Genomic DNA, 23,984 nt, shown 5'->3' with positions numbered 1-23,984 from the left:
TATGGAATTGATTGAAGCAATTTAAGGTATAGCTGACGTAAACGGTTGTGCTCATTACACTAGGAGGTGTGTCTTAATAGACACAAAATTGTCTACAAATTACAAGTTGCTCTCCCCTATACTAATACTCTCCTTATGGCATCGGAAACTTCACAATCCTGTCAAAAACACACAATAAAACGGCGTCACAGTGAATCTGATGAAGACTCTGACTGGGAAATTAATTCGAGCAGGTCAAATAGTAAATTCCTGGAGTTGACAACAATTCCTCATGACACAAGAACATGGGAACCGCATATATTGGACAGGCTTCGCACAAGTTGGGATGATGCGCCAAAAAATCCTGAAGAATTGCTGAACATTTGTGCAACTATTCCTCCTCTCAATGTAGAATTAAAACAAGTCGCTGATTACATATCAGAAAAAATAAACATTGACTTCCCTTTTGAACAGTTAAAAGCAATGTCACTTGCAGATCTTGATTCTATTGGACGGGAGCTAGTTGACATTAAAAGCCATCTTCAAGAACTTGCCCCAGCAGGGAACTATTCGTAAGTGTTTTGTCATTCTGCAACTAGTGATTGACCATCCAATTAGTTTTGAATCCAGGTACATTGGCTCAACTATAACTGTTTTCCCTTATATTTTTTTAGTCATTGTATTATCTGGTCCACTGTGCCAGTGGGTACATTAGTCAAATCGGCTCCTATAGAAAAAGTCAAATCAGCACCTGGTCTAATCGGCACCTATTTACACTCATTCCGGCACCTATTAATTGTTTCTAAATATTTTGTTAATAATGTTTTGATTGGTTTTCATTTAAAAATGAAAGAACTTAGAGATACCAATTAAAGAATATTGCTAGTAAACAATGGTAAACATAAAAGTCTTGGTGCCAACGTAAATTATTTAATACAAATAGATAGCAGAAATACAAAAATATATGACTTAAAGTGTGTGTATATATATATATATATCATGTATATAACTCGTCTAAACATCAGCCCAACAATGTTAGATCTGTAAATTTGCATATCAAATTTTTTGTTCTTCCCTCGCCGGGATTCGAACTCATGTTACTGAGATATCGTGACACAAAATCGCCTGCACTGTATCCGACGCGCTAGACCACTAAACCACCTAAGCTTCACATTATTAAAGCTTTTGGTGGCCGGGTGTTACCTTTCCTCGTCAGTTTTAATCTAGGGTCGTAATACAGTACATGATATATAAGGCATGAAGATGGAATTGTTACAGATCAGCTGAAATATCTATTGTAAAGGATCCTACAAATTAATGCAAGATACAGTCACAGAAATAATTATATTTATAAGTACATGTACCAGTGACAACTCTACAACAGCATGAACAGATTTATCCATCGGATCACCAGCAATGATGGTGATACATGGCTGTGTACATTCTGTATATACAACTCGTCTAAACATCAGCCCAACAATGTTAGATCTGTAAATTTGCTTTGCAAATTTTTTGTATATATATATATATATTTGCTAACTGAGTCCTGCTGCGGTTTGTTCATGAGAAAATAAGAAGTATTGAAATGCCAAACTGACTTGCTGGCACCATAATAGAGTGAAAATCTTTAAATAAAAATTTGGAAAAAAACAGCATTTTACTTACAAAACATCATGTTAATTAACCATGAGTGCCAAAATAACTACCTCTGGTGCCGAATTTAACATACATGTGACAGAGTTGATAAGTCACAACTGGAGATTTGAAAATTTTTGACTGGAGTTTGGGCCTCAAAACTGGAAATTTTCTATCGGGAGATTTTGACTCCCGTAGGAAAAATCACATAACTGATTGAATTAACCAGGTCCCAATTTGACTTGGTGCTGAAATTAACTATAATGCAGTGCCAGTTACCTGCAACAAGTTCCAATAAGAAATTATCAGTTAATTCCGAGACTTATTGCTGAAATGTGTTTCCAGACAGGGAAATTGCAGGTACAAAAACGTAACAATAATATAATTTTTTAGCTCATCTGGCCCAAAGGGCCAAGTGAGCTTTTCTCATCACTTGGCGTCCGTTGTCCGTTGTGGTTGTCGTCCGTCATCGTCGTCGTTAACTTTTTACATTTTGAACTTCTTTTAGAGAACCACTGAATGGAATGAAACCAAACATGGCATGAATGTTCCTTATGAGGTGCTGACCAAGGCAAGTGTTGTTACTTTGAAGCCGATCAATCATCCAAGATGGCCGCCAGCGGGGGACTTAGTTAAACATAGGACCCTATGGGAAATACATACAAATGTCTTCTTTTAGAGAACCACTGAATGGAATGAAACCAAACATGGCATGAATGTTCCATATGAAGTGCTGACCAAGTGTTGTTACTTTGAAGCCGATCCATCATCCAAGATGGCCACCAGCTGGGGACAGTGTTTAACAAAGGACCCTATGGACAATACATACAAATGTCTTCTTTTAGAGAAACACTGAGTGGATTGAAAGCAAACATGGCATGAATGTTCCTTATGAGGTGCTGACTAAGTGTTGTTACTTTGAAGCTGATCCTTCATCCACAATGGCCGCCAGCGGGGGGACTTCCTTTAACATAAGACCCTATTGGAAATACATACAAATGCTTCTTCTAGAGGTGCACTGAATGGAATGAAACCAAACATGGCATAAATGTTCCTTTTGAGGTGCTGATGAAGTGTTGCTACTTTGTTGCTGATTTACTGTTCAAGATGGCCACCAGGATTTTTTATTAAATTACAGGGCTAATATTAAACCAAATTTGGCCTCACTCATTATTAGGGTATCTGTTATGATTTTAATCTATTTTAACATGATTTCCAAAACCAATGTAGAATCAGGTGAGCGACACAGGCTCTTGAGAGCCTCTAGTTATCATTACCTGCAGTTCTTGAAACCTGCAAAATTTTACATTTGCAAATTATGTCTTTTTTGTGTGACGCATCAGGATACTTTGTATTGTCTTCATGTCATTGTCCAATATATACATATATGTGAAAGCACATTGTTTATACATATTTAGATTTTTTTAGCTTTCTGTACAGTCAGTACATGCAGTATTTAGCCTTTAGTGGCATTTTGAGGCCAACACATTTCAGTTGGTACCACTCAAGACACCCGTCATAAACTAGTATAGATCCATATATATATATATAGAATAGAGAATGGGGATTCAAGTTATTAACACACACTAAACAGTTCCATTCTGAAAATACCAATCAGATTGAACCTCAAGTTGTTTTTAATGAATGAGTTAAACCGCTTGACCCGAGGTCAATCTGTGTAAACGAAGTCATCAAAACAATTGGTTCTTACTGTGATGTACATGTAATAGCACAAGGCATTGTGATATACATGTAGGAATTTACGGAAGAGTGCCTACTGTCAGTGTAGGAATTTAAAAGTCATTTATTGTGAGTTGTTTTTATCAACCCCTTTATAATGGCAAAAGTGAACGTCATATTAATCAATACATCTGGAAGTTTAACTATGTTAATGTTTTTTATATCATAATTTGGCATATCATATATTATTAAATCAGTGCCTGCTTGAATATAGTTTGCAGGTAACAATAACTGCAGGTAACATTGAATATTATTGAAACCTGGAATTTCTGTATGAAGGCAGGTCCCTGTCCAGAAATACATTTGTGGAATTAGTTTCAGAAGTAACGATAATTAATTCTTATTGTTACTTTTTGCAGATAGTCATAGCCAGTGCCCTTTTTAAAAGAACTCTGTTTAGATATATTCTTGTAAAATATAAAGGGCTACCAAAAGTTTGGCATAACACTTTCCATAGGTCATGTACATGTAGGCTTGGAATTCAATTTCTATTATGAAAACAAAACCAAAAAGCCGGTTTAAGGCCATGCAAGGAAGATTGTTGGTTTCCAATAACTCTGTCAGGTCTTTTTTTACCCTCTGGGACAATTCATTATATTTAACAGATGGAAAAAAAAGAGTGAGACTCTCTTTTAAGACAATTATCAATGATCATGGTGATCATGGTGATGCTTTAGATGTCTGATAAATTCTTTGTCTTCATTTTCATTGGACTTACTTGTGTTAACTTGTCTTAATGGTATCAAACAAAATCTTTAAACATGTTAAAACACTAGAAAAGACTTAAACAAAAATGATTAAGAACATAGGAATTGCTTTAAATTGCTCTCAACTTCATCCAATAAAATTGTCATCACCAATGAAAAATAGAAAAAAAAGAAAAAGATGAGAATTTACAATGAAATAGGAATTTTCTTATGTTGATTACTCTCTCCCAAAAGCAATAAGTGTAGTATCGCCAAAAGGAAACAATTAATTTTGTTTTAATCTTGTCCTGATGAAATGAACATGATGAAGTAAAAGTAACAAGAGTACAAAATGTATGTTGCAAAACATGTAGTAAATATCAAAATCCAATATGGGCCAATTCCGCATATTAACATGTTTAACCCCGCCGCATTTTTGCGCCTGTCCCAAGTCAGGAGCCTCTGGCCTTTGTTAGTCTTGTATGTTTTTTTTAATTTTAGTTCATTTATATGTTTTGGAGTTTAGTATGACTTCCATTTTCACTGAACTAGTACACATTTTTATTTAGGGGCCAGCTGAAGCCCGCCTCCGGGTGTGGGTTTTCTAGCTGTGTTGAAGACCCATTGTGGCCTTGGGCTGTTTTCTGCTCTTTGGTTGGGTTGTTGTCTCTTTGACATATTCCCCATTTCCATTCTCAATTTTATGTATAGCCCTGTTACATTGTATCTGATCACATACATTACTTTTATCCCAAAAACAAGTAATTTATTAATGAAATAAAATTAAATATATTTTCAGTCAGTTAAAAATGAATGTTCATACTCATGGACAAGGTTTTGTGGAAGCAGTAAAGAAACTTATCTATTTCCTAAGTGTAGAAGAAACATCATATGAATCATTGTTTGTTCCAGTGTTGAGAGAATTTTGCAAAGCTTGCAGTTTCTTAGGATGGTATGTAATGTTTATATATATAATATACATAAATAGCTTAATTTAAAACTTCAAACGGTTTAATGTACTGAGGATTTGAGTTATTAAAATTTGTTAATCTACTAATCATGATCATGATCATGCTTATTATGCCCCACCTAGGGGCATTATGTTTTCTTGTCTGTCCGTCCGTTCGTTCGTCTGTCCCGCTTCAGGTTTAAGTTTTTGGTCAAGGTAGTTTTTGATGATGTTGAAGTCCAATCAACTTGATACTTAGTACACATGTTCCCTATGATATGATCTTTCTAATCTTAATGCCAAATTAAAGTTTTGACCCCTATTTCACGGTCCACTGAACATAGAAAATTGTAGTGCGAGTGGGGCATCCGTATACTATGGACACATTCTTGTTTTATTAATGACATGAATACAATGTACATAATTTAAGTTTTATCAGTGAATTGAGAAGTTTAGGAGTGCATTTTGGTTAAGATAATTATACGGTAAATTGCTATGAGATATAAACATGTAGCAACTTAAATAGTAGAATATATTGCAACAAACACCAGCATGATCAGCATTGGAACTTTTACCGTAACAGATATTCACATGAAATTTATCTCCCTTTAATATTTTCAGAAATAATAAAAAAAATAAAATGCTCCGCTGGGGCGCAGCTTAATACGACCGCAGAGGTCGAACCCTGAACAGTTGGGGCAAGTATGGACACAACATTCAAGCTTGATACAGCACTGAATTTGGATTGTAATTAAATATTTGACACAGCATAGGTTTCTGACACAGAATAAATGTGGTCTAAGAACTTAAAAAATTTTAATTTATCTATTCAAACCATATCATTACTATTTGCTTATATATAAATCAGAAATAACCAATTTAAATTGGAAAATTTTAAAGAAAAAAAGGGAAAAAAATCCCCCCCCCCCAAAATTTTTTGAACCCCCTTATGATTCATCACCCCCAAACTCAATCCCAGCCTTCCCTTTGTGGTATGGTACCTTGCAGTACACATACATGTGATGGACTGTGAAACTAAGATCAGGAGTTTTGGAGATTAGGACTCAGATCAGGATGTTTTTAATCGACATAAATTCTGTCGTAAATGTAACCGTGTGCTGTAGAAATTGTCTGTTAAAGTGTGTTTTCTTCAACTTTCCATCCGAATGTATTATGTTTATAGTATCTTTGTACTTATAAATTTTCTCTATCTTCTTAAACTTTCAACTTGTTCAATCTAACATTTTTCTTTTTCAGTATGTTTTTTAAATTTTTTAGGTCATATCTTTTTACCATTATTCATTGCAATCAGAATATTTGCATATCTATCTGCAAGTAGATCTTTTATCTTCATGCAAGTTGATTTATATTGCATGATAAGTAACACATTCTAACTTTATCATGGGTCATAGTTATTATATAAATTTTAATTTAAGCCTTGAAAGGAAGTATAGAAACCTCAAATAATTTTCAAATTATTATTTTTTTATTTGTCCTAAAACATTTAAAATCATTTAATTACCATCCTTTTATGATTATTTGTTCAATTTATATTTTATTTATATTCTTTTAAAAATTTACATTATTTAAAGGAAAGTAACTTAAAACAGGATAAATCAAGGGAAGTAACCCAACATTCATTTTAAATAAACAAAGTTTTATTACACAACGGCAATTAGCCTGCTGAGGTAAAAATCGTTTATTACCAGTATGTTTGACACCAAAGGTGACAAGTGAAGCCATATAATTATGCATGTTAATTGATTTACAGGTAAAATATAACTTCAGTAATGTCAGTTACACCGGATATGTTGGGCTGAAATTTTTCATTCATGAAATATTTCATACACGGGATTTTTTTGTCTTCAACGGGAGGTCGGGAGGAGACCCCTGAAAACGGGATTATTGTACTTCCGTCGGGAGGTTCACATGTATGAACTGTACAATTTCAGAGAGATCCATACACTTGAACACAAGTTATTGTCTGGAAACAAGAAAATGCTTGTTTTTTGGCCCCAAATTCCTAAACATTTAGGGCAATTACCCCAAAACTCAAACCCAGCTTTCCCTTTGTGATATGGAACCTTGCAGTACAATTTCATAAAGATCCATACACTTACACACAAGTTATTGTCCTGAAACTAGAAAAATGCTTGTTTTTTTGCCCCTTTATGGCCCCTAATTCCTCAAATTTCTAGGGAATTACCCCAAAAATCAATCCCAGCCTTCCCTTTGTGGTTTGGTACCTTGCAGTACAATTTCAGAGAGATCCATACACTTGAACACAAGTTATTGTCTGGAAACTAGAAAAATGCTTATTTTTGGCCCCTTATTCCTAAACGTTGTGGGCAATTACCCCCAAAATCAATTCTAGCTTTCCCTTTGTGATATGGAACCTTGTAGTACAATTTCATAAAGATCCACACACTTACACACAAGTTATTGTCAGGAAACTAGAAAAATGCTTGTTTTTTGCCCCTTTTTGGCCATTAATTCCTAAAATTTGGAGGCAATTACCCCCAAAATCAATCCCAGCATTCCCTTTGTGATATGGAACCTTATGGTACAATGTCAGAGAGCCATACACTTACACACAAGTTATTGTCATGAAACTAAAAAAATGCTTGTTTTTTTTCCCCTTTTTGGCCCCTAATTCCTAAAATTTGGAGGCAATTACCCCCAAAATCAATCCCAGCATTCCCTTTGTGATATGGAACCTTGTGGTACAATGTCAGAGAGATCCATACACTAACACACAAGTTATGTCTGGAAGTTACAAAATGCTTATTTTTGGCCCCTTTTTGGCCCCTAATTCCTTAACTGTTGGAACCATAACCCCCAAAATCAATCCCCACCTTCCGTTTGTGGTATTGAACCTTATGGTAAAATTTCATAGAGATCAATTCACTTAAACTAAAGTTAGAGTGCGAAAACCAATGTGTCTTCGGACGACGACGACGACGCCAACGTCATACCAATATACGACCACAAAATTTTTTTGCGGTCGTATAAAAACAGCTTAAGGATGTTCGCTGATCTTTTTTTTTTTACTTTTTGTCAGATTCCTCAGGCTTTCTTGGCTATCATTTGGTAAATCGAGAAAATTGATTATGAAAGAATAAGTAACTGTGGTCAAGCATTGTGATTGGATTGTGAAATATCTGGTATAGGATGGTGAAAGCAATTGAATACAATTCAACTGCAAAATCTTTTAAAATATCCATTGTATTACCAACAGGCAAAAAAAATCAGAAAAAGAAATACTTGTATGTCTGTCAAAATGGTTCAACTTACTTAATAGTACTGTGCACTAAGGTCAACAAAAATTGCAGTACTTTTGAAGAAAACTCAAAAGGCGACACACAACCTAATACAAATCATTTAAGAAAAAACAAGTTTTGGATCTACAATGGTCACTTTCCAATAAATCATGATAGACTTTTTTGTTTGAAAAGGCAAAGATTATTTTTTAAAAGAAGTATTTTGTTGATTTTTATAATCTAAATTGATCGTGAAAGATCAGGCAATGTGCTATTTTGATTGTGAAAAAACTGTGTGCTCATTGGTGAAGGCCTTTCTGTAACCTATATATGCATTATTTGGTCTCTGGTGGATAATTGTCTTATTGGCAATCATACAAATCATAAGCAGCACTAGTATTAAATAACAACTTACACTTCCAACTCTAACTCAAAATCATATGTCTGGATGTAGTGATCCCACAACTGTTAACACTTTTTGCAGCTCGAATGCAAATAGTTTAGATGTTTGTGTCTAATACAACAAAGACAGGACTTTCTTTTATTCCTATTATTCATTGTTTCCACTGCCTCTATTTAGACATTGTGTGGAATTGAAACTTTTAAACACAGCAAATTCAAACCAGGAATTATTTCAGGATATGTTCTTTTTATATATTCTTCTATGTAATTGTTCATACACTTTGACTTTCATTTCAAAAATAGCTGGCAACAATTATTTTATGACATCGAGAAATAGTTCAGAATGGCATATAAATTCTAACACAAAACGATGTTTCACAAATTTTGTGATCTTTTTTTTTATAAAAGCTCAGCTTTTACCACAACTGGGACAACAAATAATCAATTTCAAATGGCAGAATACAATAAATTTTATTTCACTCAACTCATGCAACTCCTAGAACACTTTTTCAGACTGTCAGATGTTTTTTTCAAAACTTTTTCTAATTGAAAATTGAACTCTGGGAATCAATCCATAAAATGTTGTATTTACCAGATATACCCCCAATTTCCACATGCTTGAAATTTGAAATTCCCTGAACATGCTGAATCAATTATTATTTTCCATTTAAATTCTACCTTTTTTTTTATTATAACATGTATGATAACAACATAAACATGTTGACAGACCAACAGACATACATTATTTACTTAAGGACACCACGGACTAGTCAAAATGGTCTTATTAAAAAAAAAAAAACCCTGACCAAAGGGCATTGAACCATCATAGCCTAACACATTATTCCATCACAAAAAGAGAACCAGAAAAAGTCATGGAAGTTCGGTCTCCTGCAGTACAATGTACCAATTATAAAACAAATGGAGATGTAATTACACATTGATTTGAACACTTTCAAAAATGTGTGCAATGACAAATGAGCGATCCTTTTCACGATCCTTTTCACAATCTCCAAAAAAGTGATACCCATCTTGCACAATCATAAATATCAAATTTATTCAAATATTTCAATTTTGACACACTTTCTTATCAAGTTACTTTAAAATAATTTTGAGAGCCACTTGAAACATTAATTAAGAACAACATTGTTATAGAGAATAGTAATTTAGTTAACATGATATAAGGAAAAAAATTACGTTTGTTTGCATTTTTTATGTCATTTGAACGTTGAAGAGTAATCTGCCTTAATTTTACTAAGATACTAATACTGATCATGATGTTGAACCATATTGACAGACAGTTTTACTTTTTTTCAAAATTTGTCCTTAAAATTCAATGAATTAGATTATCTATTGACGTCACGTGTGTCTTCTTGATAAGGTTTCCCTCATGATCCCTTACCAGAACTTTCACGATATTTTTTCGGTATATAAAAAATGACAGCCGTGGTTTTATCCATTTAGAAATAGTGCAATGAAAAATTTACTCGCTAAGGGGCTAGCCCCAAATTTTCTTTTCATAATTTTATTTCATATAAAAAAAAAACCATTTTGAAAATCTTATAAAATCCTAGTTATTTTTTCATTGTTTTTGAAAGAAAAAGGTACCAATGTTAAATTTATGAAAAACCTACAGAGAATCATTTGCTGTCAACTTTTCATTGACTTGTATCTCAAAAACAAGGACACTGACTTTTCATTTTTTCTGCATTTTTAGTTCCGTTATTTATATACTATCAATTTTTAACCATCTTTTAAAAAGCTTGCTATTTTGAAACTGAGCAGAAAACATCCTTTTCAGGATTTAAAATTGTATAGGAAGAATTATAAGTTAAAATAGTCATAAGCATTAACAACGATTAACAAATTATATATCATGTATATATTTCTGTTGTAATTTCTAAAATAAATTTCAGTGATGGTATTAAAAAAGAACTAATTATAGAGGGATGTCCTGTCGCTGCTTTTCCAGATTTGGAATTCCAAGCAGTAAAAATTCCATTTGGTTCTTTACAGGGCTATGCCACTGTTTCTACTGCAAAGGTTGGTTTTATATTTAATATTTTATACCTTGATGTTCCTGTAAATACTGGAATTTCAGACTATAAATATTGGGGTCACATTTAATTTTCTTCACTGGGTCATGATCACCTTTCCATCTGTAAATGTCTATAATATGTCCCGGGGTGGGGGTGGTTGGGGGGGTGCACTTACTATATATGTAGTGTTTGGTAGGGATGAGCTGCTGGAATAAATCACTATTTTCAACTGCATAATATATGATAATAGAATAACAAAGGATATGGGTATCCATCCATAACACAAAATCAGTATACGCACAGCAAAAAACACACAAAAAGCAAAGAAACAGCGCTTTTATTGCCGTTCTTCATCTCAAAGTCACAGTGAGTCCTTTAACAAGTAGCAAAAAACTCTCACCTCACTGCAAGTTTAAAGGAGACATGACACAATTTTTTTTTTTTTTTTTTTTTTTATTAAATTAATAAATATTAGTCTTAAAACATGTTTTGTACAATTTTGCTGGTCAAAACCTGACAAATCGGCATTTTTCTGGTCAGAGAATCCAGTGCTTGTCATTAAGAATGATTTTTAATTAGATAACGATCACGTGATCGTGCTTACGTCAGTGGTTACAAGCTGGGAAAATGTCTCTAACTGGACGATGTGGATACACTATGGACGGTATTGACAGCACTTTTCCTGATTACTGATAAACTATAAAGACATTGTGTGTGAAAAATAACAAAGAAAAGGATATTAATTCTTCATGCGAAGAGTCCAAAAACGACGATTTTTCAGACAATACCGATCGGATTGTTACCATACATATTTGGTTTGTCTGATGAATAAATTTAATAGACCGCTTTCTGCATTTTTTTCATTTAAATAAAACTACTTTTTAATCATGATTGAAAATATAAATTTCTAATTATTGATGATCAAAGTGTTCTTTTTTCTCTCTCTGTTACGGTAATGTTATAATTATGTGTGCGCCAGAAGCAGAAAAAACGATAGTAAAATCAAATAAGGCGTTCGCAAAGTGTCTGTTTTTATTTATTTATATTTTTTTATTACATAGAGACTTTTAATAGGTATAAATTATCACCAAAAGTTATGTTTATAATTTTTTTGGTTGGAAACCATACATCACACAAAGGATTTGTATAGTGAAAAATCCTTTATCACACTATTTCTGCATTAGGATATTCAATTAACAATTTTATTACTTTTCCCCTTTTATGTAAACAATTCATTTCAATATTTATTTACGTCTCACCTTATGTATAAAATTACACAATACAAAACATTTATTGGAGGCTGCTGTTTCAGTGATTAAATGTTGACACCTATAGCATACTTGACCAGGTGAAGGGTAAGAAGGCACCTGTAATGTGATTTAGTCATGTGTTATGTTATTTACCTTTTAAAATCATACATTTCTAAGAAAAAACTATCTTATGTTGAAATAATTAATATAGTTATACACTTCTAAAGTATGCTATTCCATCCAGACCCTTATAAATCTAACATCAAATTTAAGGAATTACACAAAGAAAATTCAAATTCACTTATTTCCACCCCTCTCTTCCAAATATCATTTAGCAAAATCAATTTGTTTATTGCTACCAGCGAACGCTTGAGTCCAGGAAAATATTCGCAACACATAATGTTCTTTTTCAAAATATTTCTTCTAAAAGGGGTCATTTGAATAAATGTTAGATTTTCAATCGGACTGGGCAGGAAAATGTTTACATGTAACATACTTCAGTCTTCGAGAACATGAGTTATGTATTATAGCTGTACTTGGCTTTGATCTGGCTAACAGTATTTGTGCGTTGCCTCTATTGTTTTAACGTTAGGGGTTTCTCTACTTCATACCGAACTTTTGCGTTAGACTGGTTTTTATAGTTCTTATGTACTGCTGTAAGACCACTGTTACACGTTGGGAGGGGGAGATGGTATTGTAGGCGCTCACAAACATATACCACTGATTTTGAATGTGCCTGTCTTAAATCAGGAGCATATAGATCAGTGGTTGTCGTTTATTCATGTCTGTCAATTTTTTTCTGCAGAAATTATTTTGTTATAAATAAGTTAGTTTTCTCGTTAAAATTGTTTCACATTTTCACGTTGAGAACTTTTGTAGCCGAATATATGGTATGGGGTTTTCTCATTATTGGAGGCCGTACGATAAACGACACTTTCTTCATTTATTATAAAGTTTCCATTTTAAAAAGAAATGTTTTTCATCATCTGAATCTTTACCAACTAAATAGTTGTCAATAATTATATTCGATGTTCAATATAATAAAACTGAGAATGGAATTAGGGAATGTGTCAGAAAAAGAATGTAAAAGACTTATGATTCACATTCTCGTATCATTTCCTTGTTTGCTTTTTATGCTTTTTGTCTACCAATTTCTTATGAAGTTATAGACTTGCAAGCATACAAGAATATTATTTTTCCATCACAAGAAGTCAATTAAAAAATGCATCTGTTATAAACCTTTTTATATCTGCATATTCTTAAAAGCAATAAAAATAAGATCTATATACAGGTTGTCTATTAGTTATCAACACGGGTTAGGGTATTTAATTGGTGGTGCATAGGGTATTGTATGGTCGTACTACCGATATTCATTAAACATATATGATCAGGTAGTTGTACCTGTTTTACTGTACACAACAATAATATATTCCAATCTCACCTGTGCCCTCGGCAAAACCAACATCCAGGATGTACACAAAGAGCTTATGAAGATATATTGCGTAATAACTATATGTCTTATCAATCCCCCATGTGACCTATGATGAACTCATGGCATGGCACCCGAGACCCCAACTCTGGATTCCTTATGAAAGTGGGCGGAAAGAAGTGTAGTTTGGGCTTGTTAAAAAGTCCCATCTTTACACCTTCTAAGTCTGCGTGTCATTCGAAAAAACAGAAAATTTCATGTCAATAATCTTTTTAATTATATTGTTGAATCCATCGGCGTCACACATAATCATTGTTTATCACTGTCATGCGTTTTGTTGGATAATAATCGAAATTAAATTTGTGCTGTACCCATATGTCAATATGAATGAATGTAACCACTGACGTAGTAGCCTCGTTCTGAGTGACTTCTGGGATGGAAATATGCATATTTGACAGGTCGATAAATCGTTGCATCAAATTCTCATTAAAATACATATTTTACCAAATAGTTGACACTTATATTGCTATCCATTTATTTTTTGATGAAAGTTAAGTATAAATAAACATTTTGAAACACAAATTGAAAATCGTGTCATGTCTCCTTTAAGACGGCACCTAGCACTGGCTTGAGTGGGATTATTTGCAAAAATAATATATGATAAGGTCTTTTAAGGAATTAAAGATGAAATGTATGTCAAGGTTGTTGATTACACCATTTGATTACACCATAAGTATCTGAAACTAATCAAATACCAATTATTGTTTTTTTTGGTTGAATCAATTAAAATAACTTTTGTAAGTGCATCACATTTTGTCAAATCTATTTACCTCACCATGAAATAGCATAATCATCATAAATCATGATAGCTATATAGAGGTATTTTTTTGTAAAAAAAAAATCTATGATGAGGTATTTTTTTTATATATTCAAAATTATATATGAAAAATGAGGGATCATTCAGGATGTCTCAACTGCTCACCCATTAATCAAAAAGATAAAAAAAAAAAGCCCCCCCTCTCCCCAAGAATTTGTCAATCCCATTTTTTTTTAGAAATCTACAGTAATGAGTCAGTTTCTTTTGGGGTCAAAGCCTATACTCAATTTACAGATATTTGTCTAGGTATAAAAATAAGGAAGTGTTGTTTGATTGCCAATGAGACAACTGTTAACCATAAACCAAATGATATGAACCGGATCATTTATATATAAAAAAGATATGGTATAATGAAGGAGATTTAAGCAACAATATTCTATAGATCACCGTATGGGTCCAACAATAAGAAAAACCTATACTGTATAGTCAGCTATAAAAGGCCCAGACAGGACAAAATGTGAATCAATTCAAACGGAAAAACCAAGGGCATGCTTTATGACAAAACAATAAATGAAAAACAAATATGACAGATCTATAGCAACCAACAACTTTCAGATCGTTTGGTATACAGTACACACAGAGAGTATGTAATCTCATACTCCCTACACTGTGTAAAAACTTGGTGTCACACCAAGAAACTCCAGCAACTCTCTCCAAATCTTGGGAGGAAATTGGGAGAAACTTGGAGTAATTCCTCCCTAAAACTCCTTAATTGTTTATTACCTTGGTGTGGTTTCTCCCAACAACATGATTTTTATTGCTATGATTACCTTTGAAGTGTGCCAGTAGTTGATGACTACAATAAACATTTCTTGTGTTTCCTGTCATTAAATGACAGTCACAAAAATGATGAAAAGTGTGAGAATCGTTAAATTTAATCAGAGACATATTATAATCTGATTTTATTAAAGAATCCTGTACAACTTTATTTATTAAAATTATATTCAGCATTTGTTCTGACAGTGTTGGTTTTTCATACCTAAGAAACATACAAAAACAAACAAAACATCACCTGTAAGTGGAGTATTATTAATAGAAAATAAAGACATATATTTTAATTGAATTTATTCAATCGTTTTTTCTAAATTTAAATGATAAGAAATAAAGGAAGATTATATAAATATAATATATATATGTAATTTATCTACATTATTTTATTTTATTCATTATTTTTTTTGTATCATTACTATTATTTTTTAAACCATGTATATACTAATATCTATATGTTTAAACTGACTATAAATACAACTTATTGTAAATATCAAGTTGCCATTCTTGATTATGAGATTATGAAAGAATGTAAATAATTTTCCAATCTAAAAATACATATTTGTATAAAAATTTTAAAAATCATTTTGTTAACCTTTTTTTAGTGCTTTCAGAAATAAAACTAAATAGGAAATGATTGAAATAGGAAGAAGTGAGAGAATAGTTGACCTGTAATTATGTCACTGTCAGACCATGCAGTCGTGCTTTGTTGATTTTTATTACTCTTACCTGCAATCAACAGGTCATAAAACCCTCCCAGGTGGGAGTAATTACTTGGTGTTTTTTGGGAGAGAAATCTGTGTTTCACAGTATGACACTGTGTTACACCAGAATCAGTGTTGGGAGTATGAGATTACATCCTCTCTGTGTGTACTGTACATTACCTGATCAAGATTGATAACTCATGCATATGGGCACTGTCAAACTTTTTCTAGTGATGATCGTTGTTTGAACATGTTGAAAAATATTTAACTTGGCAATTTCTGTGACAAATTCTGTCACCTCTCAAAAGAAAGTCATTGAAATTAACACAAGCTCTTTTTTGATAGAGATAGTGCAAAATATAAAAAAATAAAATCTAAACTTAATATGATGCTACATATATTTTGTATAGTTGGAAGAATGTGATTATTCAAGGGATGATGTGCACACAAGACAAAACACAAGACTAAACCCAGAACAAAGAGAGTCGGTTGGCTGTAAGTTTCTTCCTTGGGATATAAAAGGAGCAGCTCAGCATGCTGGTCAGCTGTTGCTGGAAGTTAAAAGATCTGCTTTTAAGCCATGCAGTTTTGGAATTATGTTTATTGGATCAAAGGTATAAACATGTATGCATGTATTGATGCAGTACTCTTATAATTACTTGAAGTTAAGGGGGCACAGAACACATAAGGGAGTTAACTCTTAAAAAATCAGCTAAACGTTTTAATCACATACTATAAGTAAAGAGAATCAAGATTCTCAATGATCAAAGTTAGTGCTTGTCAAACTGCTATGTAAGAAATTATTCCTGTGAAAAGGGCGAAAGATACCAAAGGGACATTTAAACTTATTAGTTGAAAATTAACCGACAACGCTATAGCAAAAAAAGAAAAAGAAAAATAACAAAAGACAGTACTCAAAACACAACATAGAAAACTAAAGACCAAAAACTTGGGGTGATCTTGAGGGTAAATTGTGTGAATTTTTTATATTTTTGTCAACAGGCCAAAATAAATATTTTGTCAACATTTTATGAAAATTAATCTATTTCAGTCAAATTGTTCATGTTGGTACTATATTTAATTGATTTGTAATGACATCATATTAAATAGTACTAGATCATTTGATCATTTGACCATTGCCCCACCCCCCCCCCCCCCCCAAAAAAAAAAGAAGGAAAAAAAAAGGAGTAAACCACTTATAAAGGCCAAAACAAAAATTGTGTTTGTGAGAATATCCATGGAAAAAATATTTGGCATTTCATGCATGAAGACAGTCATAGTACTCACAAAGTGTGATGCTTCATGCACTTTAAAAATGGAAATGTAATTAAGTAAGAAAAATACATTTATTAATTACATACCTTTGTAAGCACGCTCACATACCCCATGCCCCCACATTATCACTGGGCAAACAAATCTCACCAGATTCCTTCTTTCAAAGACTCATATTTCTTATAAAAAGCAACTGATGAACATTTTTTGTGGATATTATGTCTATGTAATGTTTCATGACATTCTGTTGTTTTGTTTTAGAGGAGTTGCAATGACAAACTGTTGTAGTAGTATTTTTGCAAAAATTCAAAGGTCATGGGGCAAAATTCCTAGAAAAAGAATTGAATCATAATTTCCTGTTGATATGCACATCTACAAAGTATGTCCTTATTATCTACAAAAACTTATGAAATTCTGTAGGTGGTTTCAGAGGAGTTGTAATGACAAGAACAGGACTGACAGACTGACAGACGGACAGATGGGTTAGAAACATTATACCCAATGCATCTTTGTTACTCGGGGTATCAAAATACTGTATTTATTTACTAAAAAAAAGGTGTGCTTTTGATTTTACATTCACTCTTTTCAATTAAGAATGACGCCATATTTTATGAGAATAGAAATAGAAATAGAAATTCTTTATTTGACCAATCATGGACCCTTGCAGTATATGTTCTTTATATTTCTAGTGTCATCAGGTTCTAACAGAAGTCACAAAGTAATGTCTCGTCAATTATTTTAGAAAATAAAAGTTTCAGGTTGTTGCAAGATCAGTCTGGTTACTGCAAGCACACAAATATATAACAATAAGGAGATGAGGTATGATTGCCAATGAGACAACTATCCACCAAAGTTCAAATAAAGTGGATCTAAGCATTTATAGGCAACCGTACAGCCTTCAACAATGAGAAAAACCCTTACCGTATAGTCGGCTATAAAAAGCCCGACATGAAAAATGTGAATGAATTCAATTGAGAAAACTAACGGCCTAATTCATAACAAAACAATTAACAAAAACAAATATGAGGGACATGAACCAACGACAAGCACTGAACTACAGGCTCCTGACTTGGGACAGGCACTTAAAGAATGTAGCGGGGTTAAACATGTTTGTGAGCGCTCAACCCTCCCCATAATCTGGGACAGTAGTGTAACAGCACAACATAAGAACTTTTCTTTTTTGGCCTAAGGCGTGTAAATTGTTATTCCTTTTAAAGGTAATTTTGTGTAGGAAAAAACGACTACTATAAAGATTTCAAAGACTAGATTATAAAGATGCAATGCAAGAAAAAATATTATCAAAAATATGACAAAAGTTCAACCATTATTGTACAAAGAATTAGAGTTTTGTGCTGAGTAAACTATTGCTACACTCATCAAACAAAATAAAGTTTTAAGTTAAAAAAAACTATGAAATACATGTAACAAAATGCCTTATGACAGTAATGTCTAAAAGCATTTCAAAACTAATGAAACAAACATAAAATCTGTTTACAAAAGTTATAAATTATTTAAAGAGATTATTGGGAAGCCCCATTAAGTATTAGACAGTAAGTACAACAGACACCACGAACCCTAACCAAGAATTGCTTATACTTTTAAATTTAAAAGTACAATTAAAAAACAGAATTTCATAATTCATTCTATTTTTGTCTCGCCTGCAACTGCAAGCAAAGGGATCACTATTCAGCTGGAGGGCGGGGTAAACTATTTGTATAAAGCTTTGTACTTCAGAAAAAAATTGAAAACAACACGTTTAATAATTTTATGCGTCCGAAGCGCTTTTCTGGATTTACCTTCATCAGGAACGCTCAAAGCCAAACATTTGAAATCCAAGGGATGTATAAGTACCGAAACAGTTGAAGAGCTATATGACAAAAATACCTAAAACAAATAGCCAAATCCATCTAATGTCAACTTTGCCTGAGGGAGTTGAAACCTTAGTTTCTTTATAATTTCAAAATTTATAAACAGACAATTTAAGAAAGGTTTGTTATAAATCATGTCAGTACCGAAGTACTGACTACTGAGCTGATGATACCCTCGGGGACTGATAGTCAACCAGCAGAGGTATCGACCCAGTGATGTAAAAAATTGAAAACACGTTTAATAATTTTATGCGTCCGAAGCGCTTTTCTGTAGTAGAAGACCTAGATGCTTCATACCTTGTATATATACACACCTTATGTTACAAAGTCCTTCTCATATATTCATTGTCATTGACCTCATTCTCATGGTTCAGTGACTGCTTGAAAAAGAAATTATGTTTTTTTTGTCATGTGAATTTCTTATTTATTATGAGTAATAGGATAACTATATTTGGTATATGGGTTCCTTGGAATGTCTACATGTCTGTCAGACAGAGTTCACCTGACCTCGAACTCATTTCATGGATAAGTGATCAAGGTAAAACTTACATGATAAGGTCAGTTTCTCAGACATTATAAGCAGTAGGTCATCTATTTGTGGTGTATGTAATGATGTTTAGGGGTATTTGTCAATCTGGCAGGTGTCATCTGACCTTGATATAAAATAAGAAGATGTGGTATGATTGCCAATTTTCCACAAAAGACCAAATGACATAGAAATTATCAACTATAGATCACCGTACAGCCTTCAACAATGAGCAAAACCCATGGGCAGCTTTAATGACAAATGTAAAACAATACAAATGAGAAAACTATTTATGTACAAAATAATGAACAAAAAACAAATATGATAAACAGCAACAAACGACAACCACTGAATTACAGGCTCCTGACTTGGGAAGGGCACATACAGAATGTGGCAGGGTTAAACTAGTTTGAAGGCACCAACCCTCTCCTAACCTGGGACAGTGGCGTAACAGTACAGTATAAGAACAAACTATAAAAATCAGTTGAAAAGGGCTTTACTCATCAGATCGATACAAAGTAGAAATACAAGACCGGACGTGGCAGGGTACTTATACATCCCTTACAACAAAAAAAGACACTAAATACAGATCTGAGAGTACTTGCAGTTATTGACAGCTAGTTCATAGCCAATAACAACTATTAAAAAAATCATGCATCTAAGACAAAAATATCGATCAGTATCAAACATCCAATGTATTTAGAATAAAGATGTCATTAACAGTTAGGGAAAACATGACCTTGTGTAATGCCAAGATACAGGATTTGAGAGCCTTGAATGTGCATATGCATAAAAAACAATAATTAGTTTGATTTTGATTTACTGATAACAAAATTAATATTAGTACCAATAAAAACAATATTCAAAGATCTAATGACAGTGTTGAATTGGTAACCTTTTAGAATAAGTGTATTTAAAGGATTGATAAGTTTATTCTGAGTGTTTCTAAATTTCGGGCTTGGTAAACAACATCTCTGTAAAAATTAGGATGTGCTATCCCGTTTGAAATAAGTTTTCTACATGTACAACCAAACTTCCAAACCAAATCTTCATATCTATGGAAAAATTTAGTAAAGGTTTAAAGTAATCTGTGGTAATGAAATCCCTGACTTAATAATTTACCAGTAATACATAGATTACGTTCATTGAAATCCAAAATGTCACAACAGTCACGGGCATAGCGTACGAGTTGTGATATATAAACACCGTAAGATGGTGGCAAAGGAACATCACCGTCCAAAGAAAGAAAATTAACCATTTGGAACAAAAAATCGTCCCTTTTGATGTATCCAAATCTAGGACAGTTATTGACCTCATTTTCATGATTCATTGTTCAATGTTAAGTTTTTGTGTTTAGGTCTATTTTCAAGTACTATAAACAATAGGTCAACTATATTTGATGTATGGATGATTTTAAAGTGTACATGTCTGTCTGGCAGGTATCCTTTCACCTTGACCTCATTTTTATCATTGATCATTGATAAGTTTTTGTGTTTTGATCTGTTTTTCAAACATTTTAAGCAGTTGGTCAACTGTATTTGGTGTATGGAATGATTCTAAGGTGTTGATGTCTGTCTGGCAGGTAGCATGCGATCTTGACCTCATTTTCATGGTTCATTGGTCAATGGTATTTTTATTTTTTGGTCTGTTTTTCAAATACTATAAGCAGTAGGTCAAATAAATTTGGTGTATGAAATTATTGTAAGATGTACATGTTTGTCTGGCAGGTATAATCTGACTTTGAACTCAATGTCATGGTGCATTGGTCAATGATAAGTTTTTGTGTTTTGGTTTGTTTTTCAATTACCATAAGCAATAGGTTACCTATTCTTGGTATATCGAATAATTGTTGTCTGACAGTATTTATTTGACCTTGATCTCATTGCCATTGATGTTTAAGAATGTTACTTTTATGTGATGCTTGTAGTAAAACCTTTATCCTTAAGACTTTCACCAAAAAAACAATGGTCAGTAAATCAGGTGAGACATTTCAGTATGTGCACTGTTGTTTTTGTATACTTGTTCTCTCTGACTAAAATTGATAAGTATCTTATAAGATGTTTTTGTCGAGCCTTCGACTTTTGTCGAAAAAGCGAGACATAGCGATCCTACATTCCGTCGGCGTCTTCGTCGTCGTCGTCGTCGTTGTCGTCGGCGGCGTCCACAAATATTCACTCTGTGGTTAAAGTTTTTGAAATTTTAATAACTTTCTTAAACTATCCTGGATTTCTACCAAACTTGGACAGAAGCTTGTTTATGATCATAAGATAATATTCAAAAGTAAATTTTGTAAAAAAAAAATTCCAATTTTTCCGTATTTTACTTATAAATGGACTTAGTTTTTCTGCCAAGAAACATAACATTCACTCTGTGGTTAAAGTTTTTGAAATTTTAATAACTTTCTTAAACTATCCTGGATTTCTACCAAACTTGGACAGAAGCTTGTTAATGATCATAAGATAATATTCAAAAGTAAATTTTTTTTAAATAAAAATTCCATTTTTTCCGTATTTTACTTATAAATGGACTTAGTTTTTCTGCCAAGAAACATTACATTCACTCTGTGGTTAAAGTTTTTGAAATTTTAATAACTTTCTTAAACTATCCTTGATTTCTACCAAACTTGGAAAGAAGCTTGTTTATGATCATAAGATAGTATCCAGAAGTAAATTTTGTAAAAAAAAAAATTCCATTTTTTCTGTATTTTACTTATAAATGGACTTAGTTTTTCTGCCATGAAACATTACATTCACTCTGTGGTTAAAGTTTTTGAAATTTTAATAACTTTCTTAAACTATCCTGGATTTCTACCAAACTTGGAAAGAACCTTGTTTATGATCAAAAGATAGTATCCAGAAGTAAATTTTGTAAAAAAGTAAAAAATAAATTCCATTTTTTCCGTATTTTACTTGTAAATGGACTTAGTTTTTCTTCCAGTTAACATTACATACAGTCTGCACTTTAAGTTTTTAAAACATTTATTAGATTGATAAACTATCCTGGATTTTTACCAAACTTGGACAGAAGCTACTTACAATCAAAAGATAGTATAGAGAGGAATATTTTTATTATTTTTTTTCCTCATTTTTGTTGAGCCTGCGATTAACAGCAAAAGTAGGCGAGACACTGGGTTCCGTGGAACCCTTACGAATTTTTTATTCTTTTATTACAGATTATGCTGACATGTCTTGAAGTCAGTTCATATTATTTAAATCATATAGGAGACAGATTGATGGAAGAGGACAAAGGAAAGCTGCACTACTCAGACTTGTTTGATATTTTTAAGGCTGGTGATCGAAAGGTTTTGGTCAATGCCTTCCTCAGATTAGCACAAGCTCAGTCAGTAATGACTTAAATGATACTGATAATGAGATGTATTGATAAAGAAAAAGGACATCTATTGTGCTGGCATTCTGAACAACAGAAATGGAGAATGTTGAACATAGCAGCTTTTTTTTATTGGAGAAGATATGAAAATATTCACCTACCATGTGGTGGTAGAATATGAACACTCATAAACATGATAAAGTTCTGACAAATGTCCGATTTATTTGTCAAACGCTCAAATAGTCAGTGCTGGACACTGTAAAAACTATATATATACTCTAACAGTGAATTGAATAAACTGAATCTCATTACAATATAAATATGTTGTCATTTTACAATTTCATTTTGTAAATATAGAATAATTTATGATTTTTTTTAACGAAAAAATGCAGAAATCATAATGATTTTTAATTATTGTTTTCTTGTAAATCAAACTGTTGGTTTCTCCTTTAAATTGTTTCTCGTTTTGTCATCCTGGGACCTTTAATTGCCTAATTAACATAACAGTGTGAGTTTTGTTCATTCTTGAAATCTGTACCATGACCTATAACTGATTTCATTTCGTCTTTTGTGGCTAGTAGTCTTATTGTCAACTATACCACATTCCTCTATCACTGTCTTCATTGCTACAGTGTTGAAAAGTGGTGCTGTCAACAATTTGTCAAAGTTAGGAATTGCCGACTTAAGATCATCTTCCAATGTAGTCTGCATAAATGACCATGTAAAGCCTTAAGATTTCTCTCTCTCTCTCTCTCTGTTTATATGATTATACCTAGTTGTTGAAAGAGTCTGGAAAATCTATGACCAATATTTCAAGAATATTTTCAATTCCATTGTCCAGCAAAATTGCTGTATTAGGAACATTTCTCTATTCAAACATTGGTTTTCTATTGTTTGGTGATCTATTGCCATGACTTAGAATCTGTCGTCTATTGTCCATCATGAAAAATTTCAAAAAAATCGTCTACTGCCTGAAACTGCAAGACTAATTTTAATCGAAAACGGGCTGAATCATCCTTTAATGTATCTAAAATAAAGTTCATGTTTTTTTTATTCCTGTCAGTCAACCAACATGGCCACTATGGCTGAAAATAACCTTAAGGGTAAATTCATTTATTGTCTTATATCTTTAAAACACCATGATAAGAATATAGAAAATCTGAATAAGCAAATCTTTCAAAATGTCAAGATATGCCTATTTCCTATTTTCCTTGAAGATGAAATGTATATGGCTCTGCATTTTCAGTCCATTGACTAAAATTTTTGCATAGTTTTA

The 23,984-nt window shown here is 32.6% G+C and overlaps 1 protein-coding gene across 1 annotated transcript; it reads left to right on the top strand.

The window, feature by feature from the left end:
• Nucleotides 1–127: 127 nt before the first annotated feature.
• LOC127726727 (uncharacterized) lies at nucleotides 128–23,119 on the top strand. Its single transcript, XM_052234201.1, has 5 exons — nucleotides 128–551; nucleotides 4,840–4,992; nucleotides 10,565–10,691; nucleotides 16,126–16,329; nucleotides 22,554–23,119. The coding sequence occupies exons 1-5, from the start codon at nucleotides 136–138 to the stop codon at nucleotides 22,734–22,736; spliced, it is 1,083 nt and encodes a 360-aa protein (XP_052090161.1). The 5' UTR covers nucleotides 128–135; the 3' UTR covers nucleotides 22,737–23,119.
• Nucleotides 23,120–23,984: the final 865 nt, after the last annotated feature.

The sequence above is a fragment of the Mytilus californianus genome, unplaced genomic scaffold (assembly GCF_021869535.1).
Source record: "Mytilus californianus isolate M0D057914Y unplaced genomic scaffold, xbMytCali1.0.p SCAF_18, whole genome shotgun sequence".
NCBI classification, from domain to species: domain Eukaryota; kingdom Metazoa; phylum Mollusca; class Bivalvia; order Mytilida; family Mytilidae; genus Mytilus; species Mytilus californianus.
This window is presented reverse-complemented; position numbering and strand designations above follow the sequence as displayed.